A 20,468-nucleotide genomic window follows, 5' to 3' on the forward strand; every position below is an offset into this window, starting at 1 on the left:
ACTGTCACACGCGCAGCACACTGACGCTCAGGACATTTCCGGTTGCTCAAATTGCAATTCTGTGATTCTGTAAAATCATAGGCATGGGCAGGTAAACATTCTTCTTTTTTTTTTTTTGCCTGAGGTCAGCGCCTCTTTCCAGCCTCCTCCTTGGCCGGGCACTGCGCTCCTCCAGGCCCAGCGGCCCGGCCGCCTCAGGGGCTCCTTGGCGCTGCAGACTTAGTCTTCCGTGGCTCCACGTCACTCCACAGGGGAGCTCTGAGTAAATTGGATTTGGGCCCTCATCTCTATTCCTGATGCCACGCACTGAAAAGGGGCGAGGAGCGACTGCTCCCTGTTTCTCCTCTCTGTCTGCTCAAGGTCTGCAGAGCTCCCTGACCCCGTTTCCTAGGAAGATCAGGGTTGAATGATAATAAAAACCAACGTCTGCATCCTACTTTAGGTTTCTCAAAGGCCTTTCTCACCCACGGACTCCATTAGCCTTACAGCCAAGTCAGGTAGAGGCTGCTGCTGATTGTTATGAGCCCATTTCACAGGTGAGGAAACCAGGGCTCAGGGCATTTAGCAGACTTCGGCTTGCCCACGGCCACACAGCTTGAAAGCAGTGGATTTCTGTAAGGCCAGGTCTGCCAATTCCAAAACCTGCCTTCTTCTTATTGTGTCAGGCCTCCCGATGAGCCATCCCGAAGCTGGATGATGAAATCACTAGACGCTGGGAGGAGGTAAACTGCCCTGGTCTTCATCACAGCCCGGGAGGCGTCAGGGGGCAGCCTTCGTGCCCAGATACGTTAGAGCCTCACTCCCTCTGCAAAGCCGAGTCACAAGCAGTGGACAGAGCCATCGTGAACGGCTTCACACGCTGAGCCCTTGAGCGCACCGAGTGGATCGGTTCACACTGCACAAAATCCTACGCTCACTTCTCTTCCAGAGGTGGGGTGCACTCAGCGCCCGGCTCTGATCTGCACCCGACGTGCACCGGGCGCTAAGCGTCCTCTCCGAACCCCCTCACCTGGCCAGTGCCCGGCCTGTGGTCAGGGCGGAACCAAGGTTCTTAAAATTGCTTAAGCGAATGAGTCAACACGTGCATAAGAAGAAGGGAACGTGTCGGCGGCGAGGAGGTGAATAAAGGACCAAAGAGCAAAGGGGCAGACGCAGAAACGCAGGAGCGAGGAGTGCGAGAGGAGAGGGCGGCGGATGGACAAGGGCACTTCTCTGAGGACCCGGCTAAGTGCGGGACAGATTCGGGACGGACGCGCTCCGGCCTCCCCGTCCGTCCGTTGGGCTTCCTTACAGCCCCACGGGGAGGCTTTCCGTCCTGCAGGAGGTGAGGGAGGGCGCTCGTCCTTTTTAGCAAACAAACTAACAAAAAGGCTTGGAACAAAACATGAGAGGGAGAGAGAGGGAGGCTCTGCTCAACTCCCTTAGCTTCTGTTTACGCTCCCGGATGGCTAAGTCTGGTGGATCAGCTCAGAGAGGCTCTGTATGGGGTTGAGAAGATCCACCCTCTGCACACGGGGCTTCTGGGCCGCAGGCTTTGCCGCTTGGTTGTAGAAGAGGAGGTGACCCAGGTCCCCCAGAACAGCGGCAGGGGCAGGAGCACAGAGGAGCGACTGCGGATTGCAGGTATATTGTCCTCTCCAGGCCTTGCCGGGCCAGCCAGGCAGCAGGCTCCCGAGGACCCGGCTGTACAGGTTGGGGTGTCCGGCCCACACACCTGTGTGCCATTCTGGAGAGGAGCCGGGGCAGAGGCCAGGGGACCCCAGATGCTGAGCCCCCCTCTCCTGGAGAAACAGAACACCACCCGAAGGGCCTGTTGAAGCCATTGAGTTGAACTAAGGCTTAAACCAGAATGGAGGTTGATTTGATTTTTTCCCCTCCTTCCGCCCAGCAGGAGGCAGCTCGTAAGGGAGACCGACTTTAAATAGACAAACTAAAGAAACTCTGTTTTCCTGCATAAGGAAGCTCCGTGAGTAGAATTTCCAGCCCTGCTACTCGTGTTTCACCGTCCCTCTGTGTCTGATCACGGATGCCCCCGGAGTGTAGAGCCCAAGGCTGAGAATGTGCACTGAGACCAGCTAAGGCTCCTCAGATGCTATTACATCTGAAATAAGGTGGCCACGTAGTTTGGCATCCACACCAGGACGCCGGACGGTGAAAGGGGGGTGCTTTTGATAATTATGCTGGGATAAAAACTAAACTGGGACTGTCCTGACTGCTCTAGGACACACGTCATCCAACTCTAAAGGAAGTCCTAGCAGGTGGATCAGAAATGAGGACAAGGCCATCAGCCTACGCTGGGAGCCCAAGGACCAGCTGTCGCCCTGCGCCGGGAGTCCAAGGAGCAGACGCCACCCTGTGCTGGGAGCCCAGGGAGCCCAAGGGCCAGCCATCACCCTGTGCCGGGGGCCCAAGACCAGCCATTGCCCTGTACCAGGAGCCCAAACAAGCCATCACCCTGTGCCAGGAGCCCAGGGAGCCTAAGGGCCAGCTATCACCCTGTGCCAGGAGCCCAAAGAGCAGCCATCTCCCTGTGCTGGGAGCCCAGGGAGCCCAAGGACCACCATCACCCTGTTCCCAGAGCCTAAGCAGCCCAAGAACCAGCCCTTGCTCTGTTCCTGGAGCCCAAGGACCACCCATCACCCTATGCCGGGAGCCCAAGGAGCAGCCATCACCCTGTGCCAGGAGCCCAGGCAGCCCAAGAACCAACCCTTGCTCTGTTCCTAGAGCCCAAGGACCACCCATCACCCTGTTCCCGGAGCCCAAGGACCACCCATCACCCTATGCCCAGAGCCCAAGGACCTGCCATCACCCTGTGCCAGGAACCCAAGGAGCCCAAGAACCACCATCACCCTGTTCCTGGAGCCCAAGGACCACCCATCACCCTATGCCCAGAACCCAAGGACCAGCCATTGCCCTGCGCCAGGAGCCCAAGGAACAGCCATCACCCTATACTGGGAGCCCAAGGAGCAGCCATCACTCTGTTCCTGGAGCCCAAGGACCACCTGTCACCCTATGCCCAGAGCCCAAGGACCAGCATTGCCCTGTGCTGGGACCCCAAGGAACAGCCATCGCCTTGTGCTGGGAGCCCAGGGAGCCCAAGGACCACCATCACCCTGTTCCTGGAGCCCAAGGACCACCTGTCACCCTATGCCCAGAGCCCAAGGACCAGCATTGCCCTGTGCTGGGACCCCAAGGAGCAGCCATCGCCCTGTGCCGGGAGCCCAGGGAGCCCAAGGACCACCATCACCCTGTTCCCAGAGCCCAAGGACCACCCATCACCGGAGCCCAAGGACCAGCCATTGCCCTGTGCTGGGAGCCCAAGGAGCAGCCATCACTCTGTGCCAGGAGCCCAGGGAGCCCAAGGACCACCTATCACCCTGTTCCTGGAGCCCAAGGACCACCCATCACCGGAGCCCAAGGACCAGCCATCGCCCTGTGCCGGGAGCAGATCTGGAATACACAGCATAGTTGAGCTGGCTTTCAGACAACGGAAAATTCAAGAGTGCGTGTGTGTGTGTGTGCATGCCCACGTGCCCATGTGTAAAGCAGGCCACGGTGAAGAAAACAGGCAGTCTGAGCCTCTTTGTGATTTCGGCGCCCTGCAGGGCACACTCCTGGGTGGCTGGGAGCTGGGAGCTGGGATCCAGGCCCGGGACCCACTCGCTCACCTGATACTGTGGGAAGGCGGAGTGATTTGTGAACACGGGCGGAGGCGGGTAGCTCAGGTTGAGCCAGAGCGGCTGGTTCAGGGTGGCTGAGGTCAGGGCCGTGGCAAAGCGTGGGGTGAAAACGTTCCCTGTATACTTGAGGTTGCTCTTGTCGGCCACGGTCCCCGGCGGGTTAACTGTGAGTCACAGGAGGGGTAGAGTGTTTCAGGGACTGTGGAAGGGAGAGGCCAGCGCCCCCCCACCCCGCCCCCTGCACCGTGACTACCCCAGGATTCATGTTCTCAGGTGTCAGGTCTTTGAGCTCCCAAAGGGTTCTTCAAAGTTTGGGTGGCTTTCCAACTACGGGAAAACATCGTTAGCACACACCTGGCCAATTGGGAAGAGGTGCGAGTCCCTGCGTGGCCTGGCTGGGAGCGCTTTCTCCATCCCTCACTAGGACAGGAGGCGGCTTAGCAAGGGACAACCATAAACCAGGCGGCCAGGGCCACAGCTGACCTACGTGGAAAACCAGATTCTTCTCTGTGCTTTACGAAAATCCAGTTCTTTAGCAATAACTTCTGTGCCTTTGGGATCCACTCCTACCAAATTATTAAAGCACCCCCTGCGGACATTTACGCGGCAACACTGAGGCTCTTGCACCGGCTAGTGTGTCTATACTGGCTGCACATATATATATATTTATATATAATATATAAATTAGTCTGAATGAAGGAGGTTTGGCTGAGTTGTCCTGGGAGATGAATCCTAGATGCTCTCCCCATGTAGTACGCCCCGTGGGCTCATGGAGTCAGAGATGGGACCTCAATTTCCCCTTTTTTTTTTGGGTGGTGGGGGAAGGACGTTTGAACGGAACACTCGTAGGGAGAGAAAGCAGGGCCATTGAATCATCTTAGGGTAGAAGTCATGTGAAGCGTGGATTTCCCTGTTGTTCGAGCAATCTGGGGCGCTGCCGTGGACCTGGCTCAGGGCCGTACTCAAACTGACCGCCGAGGACGCCCACGGGGCCCCGAAAGCCACCTGCATCTCTCTAGCACTTGCATTCCTGATACGGGACGTGGGATAGTCATTTCCCTGATTTCGTGAGTCGGACGATGTCACTGGGGAAACCCCGCGAGCTTCCCGTGGCTGAGGCAGCCGTTTGGAGGCAAAGCCATCACGGGCCCATAAGAGTTTCTGGAATCCCTTCCCCTACAGACTCTCCCCCCGGGCAGGGTCAGCTTACGTTTCAGCTCCAGTCCGTCCACCTCCACTTTGCTGCGAAGCTTTAGCGGCCCACTTGGGTTCTTGGCGACCCCAAGAAACTCATAGAGCAGGTTCTTCTCGGCAGGCCACATGGACTTCTTGGCTGACAGGGCCACGGACACGGAGCCCCCGGGGTCACTGCAGCCCTCCTCACCGCAGGTGTCCTTCTGGGTCTGGGGCCACTGACTGAGAAAGAGGCTCTCTCGACCCTTCGTCGGCTCCTTGGTGCCAGGGTTCCATTCTACATCAGGGGGAAACTGAGTCAACGGCTCCGGGAGGCCACCTGCTAAATGTGGGGAGCACTTTCTTGTAGACAAAGTGATAGGTCCTCCCTGGAACACGCCTGGGGCTCCAACCACTCTGGGGTCTCCCTCCCAGTCCAAGCCAGGCCTAGTGTCCTCGCTAAAGCTCTTTGTAGACCACTGCCCATTGCAGTCTTCCCCTCCCACCCACATGAACCCACTCACCCACCCATCCACCCATCATACCTGGACCCACCACTCATCCATCGTACCTGGACCCACCCACCTGTCCATCGTACCTGGACCCACGACCCATCCATCATACCTGGACCCACCCACCCATCCATCCATCCATCATACCTGGACCCACCACTCATCCATTGTACCTGGACCCACCCACATGTCCATCGTACCTGGACCCATGACCCATGCATCATACCTGGACCCACCCACCTGTCCATCATACCTGGACCCACGACCCATCCATCATATCTGGACCCACCCACCTGTCCATCGTACCTGGACCCATGACCCATCCATCATACCTGGACCCACCCACCCACCCATCCATCCATCATACCTGGACCCACCCACCCACCCATCCATCCATCCATCCATCATACCTGGACCCACCCACCTGTCCATCATACCTGGACCCATGACCCATCCATCATACCTGGACCCACCCACCCATCATACCCGGACCCACCACTCATCCATTGCACTTGGTTGGACCCACCCATCTGTCCATCGTACCTGGACCCATGACCCATCCATCATACCTGGACCCACCCACCTGTCCATCGTACCTGGACCCATGACCCATCCATCATACCTGGACCCACCCACCCATCCACCCACCCATCGTACCTGGACCCACCCATCCATATCCCCCCATTCATCCATCCATCCTCCCTTCCTTCCATCCAAACTTCTTTCCTCCCAATTACCTTTGTTTTTGTCCCTCTTTCTTCCTTCCTTCCTTCCCTCTTCCTCCTTCCCCTTTGCCCTGCTTTCTTTCCTTGCTACCTTTCCCCCTGTCCATCCACAGGGCCAAGCTTGGGAACGCAGAGCTGCCTCCAGGGCACCCCTCCCCACTCCTCCGTGGGGGGACCTGTGCGCCTATAGAGCATGTGGCCTCACTGAGGTCCGGCCCTGCACCACGGACAGGACTCCTGCTTCGTCGCTTACAGGGGATCCAGCCCAGTCGCCAGTGCCAGGCCCTGACCTGAGTCCTGAGGACACTGTGATGAGTCAGAGCCAGACTCAGCCCTGCAGGAGCTCACAACAAGAAGGGAGAGAGAGACAGACCCAGAAATAGCTCCAGGACAAGGCAGATGGGGACCGCGAGGTGACAGAGGGACACAGTGGGAGAAGAAGGTGGCTGGGGCAGCTTCTATCTGAGAGGGTCAGAGGGTTTCCAGAAGGAAGTGGGCCTACAGCGAGGCCCTATATCCGGGAGTACGGAGAGACGGCGCGGGGGCGCTGGCGTCGCAGGCACAGCGAGGGCCTGTGCTCACGGTGTGCGTGGTCGGGCCAGGCCCGGGGCTCTCTCCAGACAGACAGAGTGGCCCCGGGTGCGAGGGCACCGCCTGGACCCCCCAGAGTCCCCCTCAGCCGTGATTTTTTACCTCGATTTCCCTTTGAGCAAAGGGACTCATTCTTCAAACTGAATGAACTATGGGTGGGATTGTGTTCATGTGGGTCTGTTTCGAGGAAGGACCCCTCGCCCCCTCTCAGCCTGGAGGCTTTGCAGGTGTCCTCGGGCCTTGGCTGGGAAGCGCCCCGGGTCACTCCGTGGCGGCTGGACCCTGCTGGGCGTGGGTCTGCTCCCACCCGCTGTTGCCCCAGCGAAGCCCAGGGGTCCCACCGCTGGGTCTGGACGGGACTGGGCTGGGCCTCCTCGCACCAGCAGCACAGGACCGACTGCGCCAGCCCCCGCCAGTTCAGACGACAACGACATTTTTAGCAAAACATGTCCCGAGAGTCCCTTGCAAGAGCATCTCTGGTTGCCGAGTTTAGCCCGCGGCCGGGGCGCTGGAACGACGGTGGCCGCTAATTATAGCCCTTCCCCTGGGACCCACACACCTGCAGGCGCTCGCACACCTCCTGCCGCCCGGAACACTCCTGCCACTCACGCACCCCAAAGCTCCCTTTCCTGGCGCCCGTGACGCAGACGGACACACAGACGCGCGCACGCGCTCCCGCCTGTCGCCGCCCCGCCTCACGGGACGGACACCCCCACGCCCACATTGCCTCTTACAAACACTCACACCTGGAAAGCTCCCTCGGCCGCACGTCTATGCAGACACACACACGGGGTGGGTCGGGGGACGATGGGGCCACCTCCAGCCCAGCAGCCCCCCACCCTGCCCCGTCAGAGAGCTATCCGTGCATCCTTCCTGGAGGAGGAGGTGGCAGGAACGACCCTCGTGGGCACAGCTCCCAAGAGCCTGCTGGGTGCCAGAGGCCATCCCGGGACCTGGAGTCGGGCCAGCGTCCCCGAGCTCTGACGCCTCTGCCTCCCCACCACGTTCTGCTGTCCCCTCAAGGTCATGGGTCAGGCCCTCCCCACCCGGCGCTGCATCATCCATCCACGCTCCTCCATCCGTCTGCCCTGGGGCCGTCCAGTCTGAGCGGCTGGGTCAGGACGGGCGCCCAACACGCGGAGCCTAGGAGCGGGGTTCCTGGGGCACCCTGGTGTGGGGTGTGGGCTCTCGGGAGCCCCGGGGAGCCCGTCCTGGGCTGCACGCCAGGGCCTGGCACCTTCACTCCCGGAGCCCGGATGGAGGACACGTCCCCTGTCCAACGGGCGGGGCTCAAGGCCCCTGTGTTTGCTCCCCAGGCTGCCCCCCCGGCACCCATCGCGGGGCCAGCGCTCCCGTCGGCACACAGACGCTGTGCACCTGTGCTGCCCCGACCGGCTGTCCACCGGTGCCTCCCCGCGGGCCCCACTCACCCACGAGCGGACGCCCCTCCGTGGCCGCGTCAGCCTCGGGCTGGGAGCAGATCTTGGCAAACACCGGGAGCTGCCTCTTCTGAGCGGGGAGCTCGGGGAGCTTGTCAGGGGGCGCGGACAGGGGGGCCGGCAGGGGCGGAAGCAGCAGGAGCGAGCCGAGCTCCAGGGCGTCCCTGGGCCCCGGGCCGCCGAGCGTGCCGTTCTGCAGGAAGCCTTCCTTGATGGCCCTCGTGTGCTCCTGCACCGCTCCGGTGTCAGGGGCCTGGCTGGTGGCCGACGGCTTCAGCGGGATCTGCGCCAGGAGCCTGCCGACCTCCGAGTTGGGGGCCCCCGGCGCGCGGCCCCCCGCATCCGCCCCCTTGACGCTCTTGACCTTGGCAGCGCGCAGAATGCCCGTCACCGTGGACACGACCGAGTCACAGTCCGGCCCGCCGCTGAGGACAGACATGGCCACCTTCGGCTCCCGGAGCGTGTCGCCGGCTGCGATGGGGGCTCCCGGGCCCTCGGTGCTGCCTGCCCCCCGGGGAGGCGCGGGCAGGCGGGGAGCCGGCAGTCGGGGCCCCGCAGGCGGCGGGCTCTCTGTGACGAGGATGAGGTGCTCCTGGGTCAGGCTCAAGAACTCCTGCTCCACCAACAGGGAGATCTCGTCCTTGCCACGGCGGGGCTCCGGGGCTCTGCAAACAGGTCAGAGAGGGGCGGCTGGAGTGCGGGCTCACTGGGGTGGCTCCCAGAAGGTGACGGGGAAGGCACATCGCCGCCCGGGGACAGAGGCCTAGTGCTTTCTCAGGGAGGAGCCAGCTGGGCAGTGGGTTCCCAAGGCCCGCAAACGCCAAGCCCGCCGCGGGAGCCCCGATCCAGGAAGCAGGACTTCGGGGTCCCCCCCAGGGAGCCTTCCTTTCAGCTCACCGCCCCCCCCCACCATGTGGAAGGGCAGCCCCACAGGGGTCAGGAGGGAGCCTGCAGCTCTGAGCACGGAGGCCGAGCCCGGGGAGCCCCAGGCCCACGGCTGAGGCTGGGAGACTCGGGGAGGGCCCCGCACGCCCCTGGGCAGGTGCAGGTGCGCCCAGCACGTGGGGCGGGGTCAGCACGGAGTCAGAGATCCCGGGTGTCTACACCTGTGTCAGCCGGGCTACAGCCTGGAGTTCGCATCGTGGCCCCGCCCCCGCCCAGTGCGGCCCCTGACCAGACCTCAGCCTCTGGCGGAGCCCCAGCATCTCCCCGGCCCACGGCCAGCTTCCACCTGCACCCCAAGCCCCAGGCCCCCGTTGGACCCCTGATGGTCAACACCAGCCTGGTGGAGCTGTTGGACCCACGAAGCCCGGGCTCCTGCTGTCTGGCTCCCGCCAGGTGTGAGAGAGGAAGGCAGCCCGGCACTGCCTCGAGGAGCTGGCCCCATCCTCTCTGCTGTCCGTGTAGACGAGGCGGTCTACAAGGAACCTTCTGGAAGCTACTCCATGCCCCCCCAGGGGGGGGGCGCCGAGGCCCATGGAGAAGGGGTTGGGCGAGAATGGAGGTGCCCATGGGGAGGCCCAGGGTGCACTCCCACCTCAGTCCTTCCCCATGCCGCCCCCCGTGTGGAAGCCCACACCCACCCCCTGCGCACGTGAACAAGCATGCACACGCAGGGATGGGTCTGGGGCCATCCCAGACGCGGGGAGAAGGCACAGGCCCCGTCCCAGGGGCTTCCAGTGGCGCCGGGCTCCCCCCAGCTGCAGGGTCCTCAGAGGCCCGGGGTCCTGGGAAAGCAGCTGGGAGGCCAGGGCTCCCGGGAAACACGGGGACAGGCCTGGCACTGGCCTCACGCCTAAGCCGCCCGTGCCCCCTCATTACGGGCCCCGCATTGCAGCTGCAGGGTCGGGAAGAAGCAGACCCCAGCTAACCGGACCAGGGCCCCGGGGCCCCAGCACCCACTTCATGTCTGGGACCACAGGAAGGCACTGGAAGCGCCATGTGATCCGGTGTGAGGCTGCGGGGAGGCTCCCCGGGGGTGAGCTCCGGGCCCGGCTCCCGGGTCCTTTCGCCCTCTCCTCCCGCCTCCCCTGCTCCCGGCCCTCTCCGTCCCACGTCTAGACGGCAGCTATAAATAGGACCCACTCTCACGCGCTGTCCCTGCCGACAGTCAGAATAAAGGGGAGCCCCCCCTGTTGCTCGTCCTCCTCCTCCTCCTCCTCCTCCTCCTCCTCCTCCTCCTCCAAGGGAGCAGGTGAGGCTCAGGCCACAGACGCCGGCACGGGAAGCACCAGGTTTGGACTCGTCCCTCTACAAAAACACGTGCAAAGCGAACTGTGTACCAATAGGTTTTGTTTTTTTTTTTAGGGAGACCCACTACAATTACATCCACCTCAGGACATCGTGGTCGCGGTATTGTGGTTTATACGCAGATAACAGCAACAGCAAGATGAATCCTTATCTCTTGGACGTACATGCGAGTGTGCCTGAGAGTCGCTGCAGGGGGAAGACGTGGGGCGCGGATGGGGCAATAGGCCGGACGCAGACCACCACTGGGACTGCGTGTTGGCAGGTACGCGGGCTCATCGCCGACAGTTCGCTCTACTTCAGGCTATGGTTTTGCATTTTTGTGTGTGTGTTTGTTTTGTTCTTTTTTTTAAATACAGACGTTACGCGGTAGCTGCGCACGGAAACCGTGTCGCCGCGGAAACTGCAAGGACAGGTCCAGGTGGATTCTAAAAGACCCTCAGGACCCCGGGGTCCCTGTATCCAAAACCACCCATGGGCGGTTCCTAGTCAGCGTGGGAGACCGTCCAACCCCATCCCTGACCCAGGGCGCAGCAGACACTGAGCGGGATTCCCTGTTCTTACTGCTCTGGACGTGCCCCTGCGTCCCAGAGACTGCCGTTCCCAGAGAGGTAGGTGAAGCGGCAAGGACAGAGGGTCCCCGGGGCCCAGCGCGCCCGGCCCTCCCTCCGGCCAGCCTCTGCAGCCCCCTCTTGCCCTCGCATCGCTCACGATGCAAGGGGAAGAGTCCAGGTACCCCCGCACACGCCGGCTCCTCGTCCTCTCCACACCCCCGGGCAGTGGACGCCCTCATCCCCAGGTACAGGCGGGCAACACGAGCCTGGAGGAGGCCCGAGAGCCTGTCGCCTAGAGAGCGGGGAGGAGGCGGGTGGGCCCAGCTGCCTTCACCACCTCCTCCGACCCCACCCGGCTTCCTTTCCAGGACTAACCGCTCCCTGGCCCCTGGCTGAGCTCCGTTCTGCAATTTGAATGCAGGCGGGCCGTTGCTGGCCCATCCATCACCCCATCCATCACCCCAGGCTCTGGAGGCCCGTCCCGGTGAATCCCGAGCCGTCATCCGCAGCATCAGCTCCGCATCGGCTGCACATCCCATGAGCGCATCTTCTGGATCATCCTCCAATTTACAGACAGAAATGTTGAAAGGAACGAGCCCAGGCCCGAGCTTTGGAGATGCTGCCAGAGCCCCCCCCCCAAACACACACACACACACACACACACACACACACACACGGAGTCGGCCTGGCCGTCATCCTACATCCATGCTCCGGGGGAATGAATCAGTCCAGTCGCTATCAGCCCATGCCCTCTTGTCCAATGACAGCCTCCATCAAGCACCTCGCCGTGGTCAAGACTCCTCTCCCGGGCACGGGTCCCTCATGAAGGGTGTCCCTATCCTGCCTGCGGCTGCCCCACCCACCAAACAACCAGATTCCTTCGTCCTTGTCTATTCTAGAGAACCACACGCCTGCAGAGTCAGGGCGTCCTCAGGACTCACATCAATCCATCCATTGCTCTGCTGAAGCCCTCAGGTGGACTCTGACTACGTGCAGGGTACAAATCCAGGCTCCGTTCTGACCATCAGGGCGGTAGGCAAAGTGGCCCCGTCGCCCCTCCTGCTTTGACCCCGTCGGTCATCCAAGCCATGTAGGCCTGAAAAATACTCCTTGGCGTAGTAGGCCAGGGTCATTCCCGCCCCAGGGGCTTTGCGTCTCCTACAGAATGCGAGATGGTCCCCTGACTGCTTCTCCTCATCATTCGGGCCTAAGTTCACGTGTCCGACTCCCAAAGTAGCCTTTTCTACCTGTTTTTGACGTGCACCCCCCCCCGCCCCTGCTAGGCATGCCGAGCCCCACAAGTCTGCTTCCCCTCCTCGGCCGTGAGCCATCGCAGCACCTTTCTCCCCATGACAGCAGCGCCTCCCTGACGGCCGGGGCTCTACTGCTCAGCACAGAGCCCAGGGTCCAGGGCAGGGCCCAGCGTGTGGCTCCAGCCCAGGTGGGCCCGTCGAGTCCATGAGCGCAGAGGCTCACGAAGCCGTCTTCCCTGCGTGGTCCGTCTGTCGCGTCGTGGCATCGAGGGCTCTGTTGCCTGAGGCTGCTCAGCTCCGCTCCTTGCCCAGGCTGCAAACTGGCCCCGCTTCCGCTTCCCGGCTCCCGCCTGAGGCCTGGCACTGCCTGGGTCAGACGACACCTGCGTCGCCCGCCCAGGGAGCTCCCCAGCTCTGCACAGCGGGCTCCATGTGGAGCCCACCCGAACTTCGCAACCCCCCCACCCCGGGGGGCTCCCAGCAAGACGCTTTTGTTCTTCCTACGACTTCACCTGGTTCCATGTCTGCTCCTCTGTGTTTCCTGGAATCTGCCTTTTCTTCTCTCTTCCTAAGAAGTTTTGCCGATCCTGGCGCCTCTCCCATGCTATTTGCTTTCTCCTTTGAGTTGGTTAAAAAAAAGAACAAAAAAAAAAAAAAAAAAAACCACCGTAAAATCTGCCACAGTGAATCATTCAGGAGGTTTACCCCAGCTCCCAGACGCGGACAAAGGAAGAGGCCGGGATGGGTGCTGTGACTGCAGCGGCTGCCCCCACCTCCAGGAGTGACAGGTGCCCCACGGCCGCTCTGGACGCGAGTGCTGCGCGTGGTTTCTGCATTTGCTGCGGACGAGGTCGTATAAAAATAAAGGCTATTGACTGGTTGGCACCCCTTCCCAGAAATAATGACTAAGCAAGCGCACTGCGAGCTCCCAGCAGCGGTTCTGTGTACACGATAACGCAGAGCAAAGATGAAAACTGCTATTCATCAGAGCCAGACAACGGAAAGATGCGGGTGGAGAATTGTCAGCGCCGCAAGAGGACACCCAAAACAAATAGTTTTCTCCCCGCCGTGGCATTCCAGACCGACGGCAAACGTGGTACCCGGGCCGGGTGTCCGTGCAACGTGGCTCAATGTGAAGGTCCCCGGGCCCTGCACAGACCGGGCCTGAGTGGCGGGCGCTCTGCAGACGGACCTCCTGGCCGAGGCTGAGCTCCCGACCCGCGCGGCCGGAGCGGCAGAGGGTAGCTGCCAAGAGCTCAGTCCCTGGCAGGGGGCAGAGGCAGAAGGACACCCCCGCAGGGTTAACGGGGACGACTCATCACGCACGTTGGCTGACAGGTCCAAGCTGCAGGTCCCGGGTCACCAAATAATAAGGCTGATTATCAGTTAGCTCTCCACAAGGTAACTCACCGGCCCGGCCCCACGCTACGTGCTGTCCACACCAAAGTCTCCTTGTAATCCCCACAACAGCCCCAGTGAGGCCGATCGATCGTACTAACAGCCCCCGTCTTATCACGCCCTCCTGTGCCCGGGCCCTTTGGCAGCTTTCACCCGCCTTGACCCAGGAATAAGCAGAGATACCGAGGGATAAACGTAATCAAGGAGGTGGAAGACCTGTGCTCTGAAAACCATAAGACGCTGTTGAAACAGATTGCAGGTGACACGAACAAACGGAAAGATACGCCGTGCTCGTGGATTGGAGGAATTAATGTCGTTAAAACGTCCGTAGGGCCCAGAGCAGCCGGCGGCCAGTGTGACTTCTGCCGAAATACTATAACACGGAGACAACAAAAAAGTCCGAATGGGACGGGATGAGCGCTGGGTGTTATTCTGTATGTTGGCAAATTGAACACCAATAAAAAATAAATTTATGAAAAAAAAATCCGTATGGAACCATGGAAGACCCCAAATAGCCGGAGCAATCTTGAGAAAAAAAATTAAAAAAGGAGGAAGCTGGGGGTATCATGCTCCCAAATTTCAGACCATACAGCCCCGAGCCATCGTGACCAAAACGCTACGGACACATGGGCCAGTGGAACAGGATGGAGAGCCCAGAGATAAAGTCACGCTTGCGTGGTCCATCAATCTGCAGAAAGGAGGCGACAGTGGACAACGGAGAAAAGACCGTCTTTTCTATAAATGTTGGTGGGAAAACTGGACGGATACGTGCGGAAGGGTGAAACCGGACCACGTTCTTATGCTGTCTGCAAGAATAGGCTCGAGATGAATTAAAGACCCTCATGGGGACGCCTGCATGGCTCAGCGGTTGAACACCTGCCTTCGGCCCAGGGCGTGACCCTGGGGTCCCGGGATTGAGTCTTGCGTCGGGTTCCCTGCAGGGAGCCTGCTTCTCCCTCTACCTGTGTCTCTGCCTCTATCATGAATAAATAAATAAAATCTTAAAAAAAAATACCAAGTGCTGGGGAGGACCCGGGGACGGGGGGGCCCTGCACACGGCTGCTGGAACACAAAGGGGTGAGGCTGCTTTGGAGAACGGTGCACAGGCTCCTTGAGAAGCAGACCAAATAGCTGGCGCCTGGCAATGCTAGTACCGGGCACCTACTGGAAGAAAGTGAGGACGCTGATTTAGAAAGATGTGCGCATCCCCGTGTTGACTGCAGCATTCTTTACGACCCCAAGATAGGGACGCCGCACAGGTGTGCACCAGCAGATGGATAAAGATGTGGGCCACGCACAGGCTATCGATCGGCCGTGAAAGAGAATGGGATCTTGCCATCTGTGGCCCCACGGGTGGGACTCCAGAGCCTTCCACTAAGGCACGTCGGGGAGACAAACACCAACGCCTGTCTGATTTCACGCGCACACAAAATACGAAAAACAAAATGAAGGAACAAACCAGACAACGTGGAAACGGGCTCAGACGCTCGGAGGCTGCCAGAGGTGGGGAGGCAAGGGGCAACATCGTGGAGGGGGGATTAAGAGTCACGAAGTCTCCGTCATGAAATACACGAGTCACAGGGGTGCAAAGTGCAGCGTGGGGAACGCTGGCCATGCTGTGCGCAGTGACCTGGCGCGGCGACAGGTGGTGATGGGACTCTGGGCTGCCGTTTTGTGGCGTCCGTGGGTGTGGAAGTCCCTAGGTCATACCAGCCGAGGCTCGGGTGGCATGGCGCGTCGACTACATCACAATGGGAATATAATCCACATCCAAAAATACATTAAATACATCAAAGAAAAAGCAACGAGCAGAGACTCATAAAGCGCGTGGACGGTGGGGCTTCCTGGCTGGTGTGTCCTGGTAGGCACGTCTGGTCCGTGGGAAGGAGCAAGCAGAGGCTGCCAGAGGAGAGCGCACGGGAGCCTCAAGGGAGTGGAAAAAGCCTCCGACAAATGACAAGCGTAGGGAAAGCTGTGGGGGAAGGCGCAGAAGGAGCCCCGGGGGCAGGCGGGGAGCAGCTCTCCAGACACACAGATGTGGCCAGGGCTCTGCTGCATGGGCGGGCCTGCTGCTCAAGCACGTGGGGCGTGGGGCGACCTTGCAGGTGGGGGCAGGGGCGCCGGGGTGATGCTCCAGGACTGGACTCTAAAGGCGCAGACATGTCAGCAGGGAAGCCCCAGGCTCTGGGAAGAGGGACCTTCCTCCAGGGAGCAGCCCCTGGGGCCTGAGCCACGACTGGCGCGGGTCTTCGAGGTGCCGCACTTGTCCTCACAACCACTGTGACGCGCGGGTAGCGTCTTTGTTCCCGGCTTAGGACAAGGAAACCAAGGCTCGGGAAGTCCGGGGGTAGAGTCAAGGTCTCCCAAGCGCATCTGGTGTTGCAGCAGGGAGGGACCCGAGGCCCCATGGCGGCAGGCCTCACCCATAGCTATGACCCTACAAGGGCCGGAGACGTGGGCGCGGCGGCTGGGCCTTTGCAGTCAGGCCCATGCCCCGGGCGGGAGCCAGGCAGGACATAGGAGCGTGGGCACGAGGTAGGACCTGGGGGGGGTGCAGGGGGCTGGGGGGCCTCCAGGGGAGGCCCTCATCGCGGGGGCGGAGGCTCGGGCTTGGCCGAGGGTGCTGGACACTCGGGGTCTTCCTGGCGCCATCACCCACTCAGGGCGCCCGGCCGGAAGGGACGGCGTGTCCGTGCACGCTGCCTGTGTCCTCCTCAGCCTCGCCTGTCCTCTCCTCCTCCTGTGGGACTCACCCAGCTGCCCCAGGCATCCCTCCCTGCACACACGGCACAGCACCCCCCTGTGCCCCGTGCACACACACCGCCACAGCCTCATGCACAACCCGCAGGAAGGAAGGGACAAGGGTGGATTCACCGCGCACGCTGGGCCTGGGCTCCGAGCGCATTCAGGTTTGGGGCCCGAGCACCTGGGGACCCGCCTGGCTCTGGCGGCAGAGGGGCCTTCAGAGGCTTGACCTGCTGCCCGCCTCCGTGCCTCCGACCTCGGACTGGAGAGGATTAAGTGAGGCGCCACCGAGGCAGTGGGTAAACTGTGAGGAGCGCTATGCAAATGTTAGCAGCTCGAGGAGAGCGTGTGGGGGGAGCTGTGGGGAGCGGCTGCAGGCCTGGAGCCCTGCCTACCCTCCACTGCCCAGCCCCACCCCCCGCCCGGGCACATCGGGGTGCACGGGGGCAGGGAAGGCCTTGGGACCTCGGTCTTGTCACACGCCTGGTGGAGGAGGCCACCCTGCGACCTCCCCCAGCTACCCCAGGCCGAGGCCCGCGTCCCGCTCCCGCCTGAGCAAAGGCCCGTGCCCTGCGTAGACCCTGCGCTGCACCATGTCCTTGGCACAGCCGGCAGCTTGCTCAGGGACTTTCAGGCTCCTGCCTCGGGCTCCTCGGAAAGCTGTGTCCCTTTTAAACCTGAGCTTCTGTCCTCTTTGACCCCAAAGTCCCGGGGGACTTGCGTGCACGTGCACAGGAGTCTCTTGGGGGGACTGTTCCAAACGCAGACCCTGGGCCTTCCTGGGAGGCCCAGTCCCCTTTTGCCCTTTTGAGCAGGTGACCCTCCTCCACCCCCATCCCTCGCGGCCTTGAGGCAGGTGAGACACCCAGACAGGTGCGTATTGCCCCAAGGTCGGGGGGGGGGTGCAGAGGGGAGCCACACCTGCCACCGCCACCCGCCCCTCGTCCTGCGCCCCCTCGCTGCAGGGTTTCGGGGCGACGCCTTGCGCTGCGACTGCAGGTGCCAGGGCGAGAACTTGGCAGGAAGGGAGCTTCGGCGGCAGCGGCGCAGCGATGGAGTGATTTGTATTGTTCAAATTATCTTTAAAACTTTTCATTTGAATCTGTTTAATAAGAGAAGGCTTACCCTTAGGAAGATATATATATATATATATATATATATATATATATATATATATATATTTTTTTTTTTTTTTGTTAATGTGACTTGGGAGCTGAATTGGAAAGAACGTTGCAACAAAGATATTAAAAAGGGGATTAAACCAAACCACCGGTGGCCCATCTCCACAGGCTCCCACAACCTGCAACGCAGCTCCCGAAACCATGAAATTAAATTAGAAAAGGGGTACACGGGACGTGGGACGTTAATCAGGAGTCGCCTCCCCTCTGCCACTCCCGGCTCCCGGCGCTGAGCAGACACAGAAGGGCCACCCGGCGGGGGGGGGAGGGAGGGTGGCTCCTTGCCGCCCCACAGACCTCCTATCCCTGCTCCGCCCTGCTGGGCGAGCCGCCTCAAGCCTGAGCCTCAGTTTCCTCACCTGTGAAACGGGAGCGACATCGACCCTCTACGGGGAAGAGCTGCTAAGACAGGGAGCTAAACCAAAAATTAAAATATAGAGCCTGCCGGGAGGAGCACTGGGTGTTTTTAACTATATGCTGGCAAACTGAATTTAAATTAAAAAAAAAAAGTTAAATAAATAAATAAATAAATAAATATGATTAATAAATTAATTAATTAAATAAAACTCAGAGCCTGGCATGTGTCGGATGTACGAGAAAATGCCAGTTCCCCTCTCCGCAGCTTAAGCAGAAGGAAGAAAAACCCCTGCGACATCTTGCCTTATTGCTATTCCGTCCTTGGGTCACTCGACGCTTCGTCTGAGGACGGTGACCCCTCGCTCGGATCCCGGCCACCTCCGGGCCTCACCCTCCTGGCAGTGGCGTTTTTATGGCCCATCCATCACTCCCTTCCTCATTCATTCATACACGCTGCCCAGCGGCCACCGGGTGCCAGGAACTCCGCTGGGCACCGGAGAGGAAACGATGAGTAAGACAGTCCTTGCCCCTCGGGAGCCGTGGTCAAGTGGGGGAGGAGGGACCGAGGCCACGAGGCATCGTCCAGTACACGCCCGATGGTCGGAAATCTCCCGCCAGGATGGCGACGACACAACCTGGGGATGCCGTGTCTTCCCCGTTGGCCCACGGTCAACCCAGCAGTTGAGCCTCAACCGACTCCTCCGTCCCATCGTGATCAGGCCTGGAAGCTGGGGAGCGTCCGTGTCTCCTGACGATCCCTCCAGTGTTCTCCCGTCAGACGCCGTAAGTCCTAGAAACCAACCGCTGTGTTCCCGCAGGGGCCCCGGCGGCCGAGAGCCTCGAAGCGAAATGCCAGCCTTGGTTGAGTTGGTTTCCATTAGCTTAGGTTTTCCGGTGTAGCGTCTCCTTCCCGCTCCCTCCCGGATTGTTCTTAATCACCTACACCTTGTTATTTTATCCTTGATCAAAACAATAATGGTGATGATGATGATGATGATGATGACGACGACGACGACGATGGAGAATAACCTGGCGTCCTCATCTCATGCTAGGTGCTGTGGGAGCTGTGCACACATTCTTTTTGTTGTTGTTGTTGTTTTGTGTGTTTTTGTGTGTGTGTGTGTTTTTGTTTTGTTTTCTGTTTTGGGGGGTTTTTTTTTGTTTTTTTTTCGGTTTTTTGTGTTTTTTTGTTTTGTTTTGTTTTCTGTTTGTTTTTTTGTTTTTTTTTTGTTTTGTTTTTGTGCACGCATTCTTTCATTAACCTCCACAGCAGTCCTTTCGGGTGCTGGGTCGCTACGATTTTTTTTTTTTTTTTTTTTTTTTGCATTTTTCAGGTGGGGAAAATGGGGCCCGGAAAAGTCCGAGCAACGTGGTTAGAGCTGGGGAGTGCACTGGGATTCTAACCCACCTGCTTCCTCATTTTATTGTTTTTCTAGCCACCCTGAGACTCTTAGGAAGAAAGAGAAGCTGTACGTGCTTGCTTATATTAAAAGGAAGAACACAGAAGAGGGAGGAAGGAAAAATAAATTGCTGAATGAGTGAGTGAGCAGCAAAATATCCAAAGGAGGAGACGCTTACTCTAGGTTTTTAAGGATCGATGGGCTTTTGAAGGACGGAGGTATGTGTGAAGGAGAGGCAGTGGACCGACGCAAGCAATAGCAGGGAGACGTGCACCTGCTGGGGGTTCATGTGGGCTTACAGAGTGTGGAGAAGGGCAGCTGGGGCGCAGGCAGGGCCAACGCAAGGCTCCTGAGCTCAGGTCCGGGGGTTCAGACGACGAAGGGGAGCTGCGGAGACATTCCTGAGCAGCACGGTGCACAGGCGGCAGGCGAGGGACGCGGGCGGAGGGTGGAGCGCGTCCGGGAAGGAAAGGAAATAAATTAAAAAAAAAAATCTTAAGTGTCCAGGAGCACAGGGTTTCAACCGGGGGCCTACGCGGGGTGTGGGGGAGCCTGACGCCCACAAAACGTGAAGGGATAGACACATGTGCGTGAAGCCCAAGGGCGCACAGCAGCTTTCCTCAGAGTCTGAGCCTCTCCAGAGCCGGCTTCTGCTCCAAGACACCCGTCTGCGTGTCTGCGTGTCCGCATGTCCGCGTGTGAGCCTCGTCCCCATCACCCCCATCGCCAGGTTCCAGGCTTTTTGCAAGAATCCTACTAGTACGCAAAAGTGAGCACATATTCCAAGCAGCTCTCCCGGGAAAGAGGGTTCACCCAGCTGTTCACCTAACTGTGGTGCAAAAGACTGGTTTGTTGGGGGAGCAGCTCAAACCAGGTGGCACGTTGGGTTCCAGGCCCCGGGGGCCCCGGGGGCCTGGAGGACTGGTCAGGGGGGCGAACGGTGAGGATTTACTAAAGCCGGTACCCAATAGGTGACTCAGGAAGTCGTTTTTTTCTTAAATCCTTAAATGCATTCGTGTAGACTCCTCTTCCCTCTCAGGTCCGGCTTGGGGTGACGCCCACCGAAGCCTTTGGACTCCGCAGACCAAGTCCTGTCTGACTTTCGGGAATGGGAGGTCCCCAGGGTGCAGCCCGAGAGCCCAGAAGCACCCGGTGAGCTCCCAGCCACCTCTCCACCCCGTCCACCCCCACTCAGGACACGCCGTCTCCGGGGAGC

At 60.0% G+C, this 20,468-nt stretch overlaps 1 protein-coding gene across 7 annotated transcripts in view; it reads right to left on the minus strand.

Moving 5' to 3' along the window:
- The window catches only part of C15H1orf94 (chromosome 15 C1orf94 homolog), a 39,574-nt gene that overhangs the window by 12,586 nt on the left and 6,520 nt on the right, over positions 1-20,468 (minus strand). For 5 of the 7 annotated variants that reach the window (XM_049094351.1, XM_049094350.1, XM_049094349.1 and 2 more), the window contains exons 3-6: positions 8,112-8,785; positions 4,891-5,151; positions 4,035-4,163; positions 3,669-3,844 (exon numbers count right to left, since the gene is read on the minus strand). In XM_049094351.1, coding sequence (XP_048950308.1) covers positions 3,669-3,844; positions 4,035-4,163; positions 4,891-5,151; positions 8,112-8,785 — 1,240 coding nt within the window. The remainder of the gene's footprint in view (positions 1-3,668; positions 3,845-4,034; positions 4,164-4,890; positions 5,152-8,111; positions 8,786-20,468) is intronic. The other 2 variants (XM_049094352.1, XM_035699245.2) reach the window with 1 other exon arrangement.

Source organism: Canis lupus, chromosome 15, assembly GCF_003254725.2.
Source record: "Canis lupus dingo isolate Sandy chromosome 15, ASM325472v2, whole genome shotgun sequence".
In the NCBI taxonomy this organism is placed as follows: domain Eukaryota; kingdom Metazoa; phylum Chordata; class Mammalia; order Carnivora; family Canidae; genus Canis; species Canis lupus.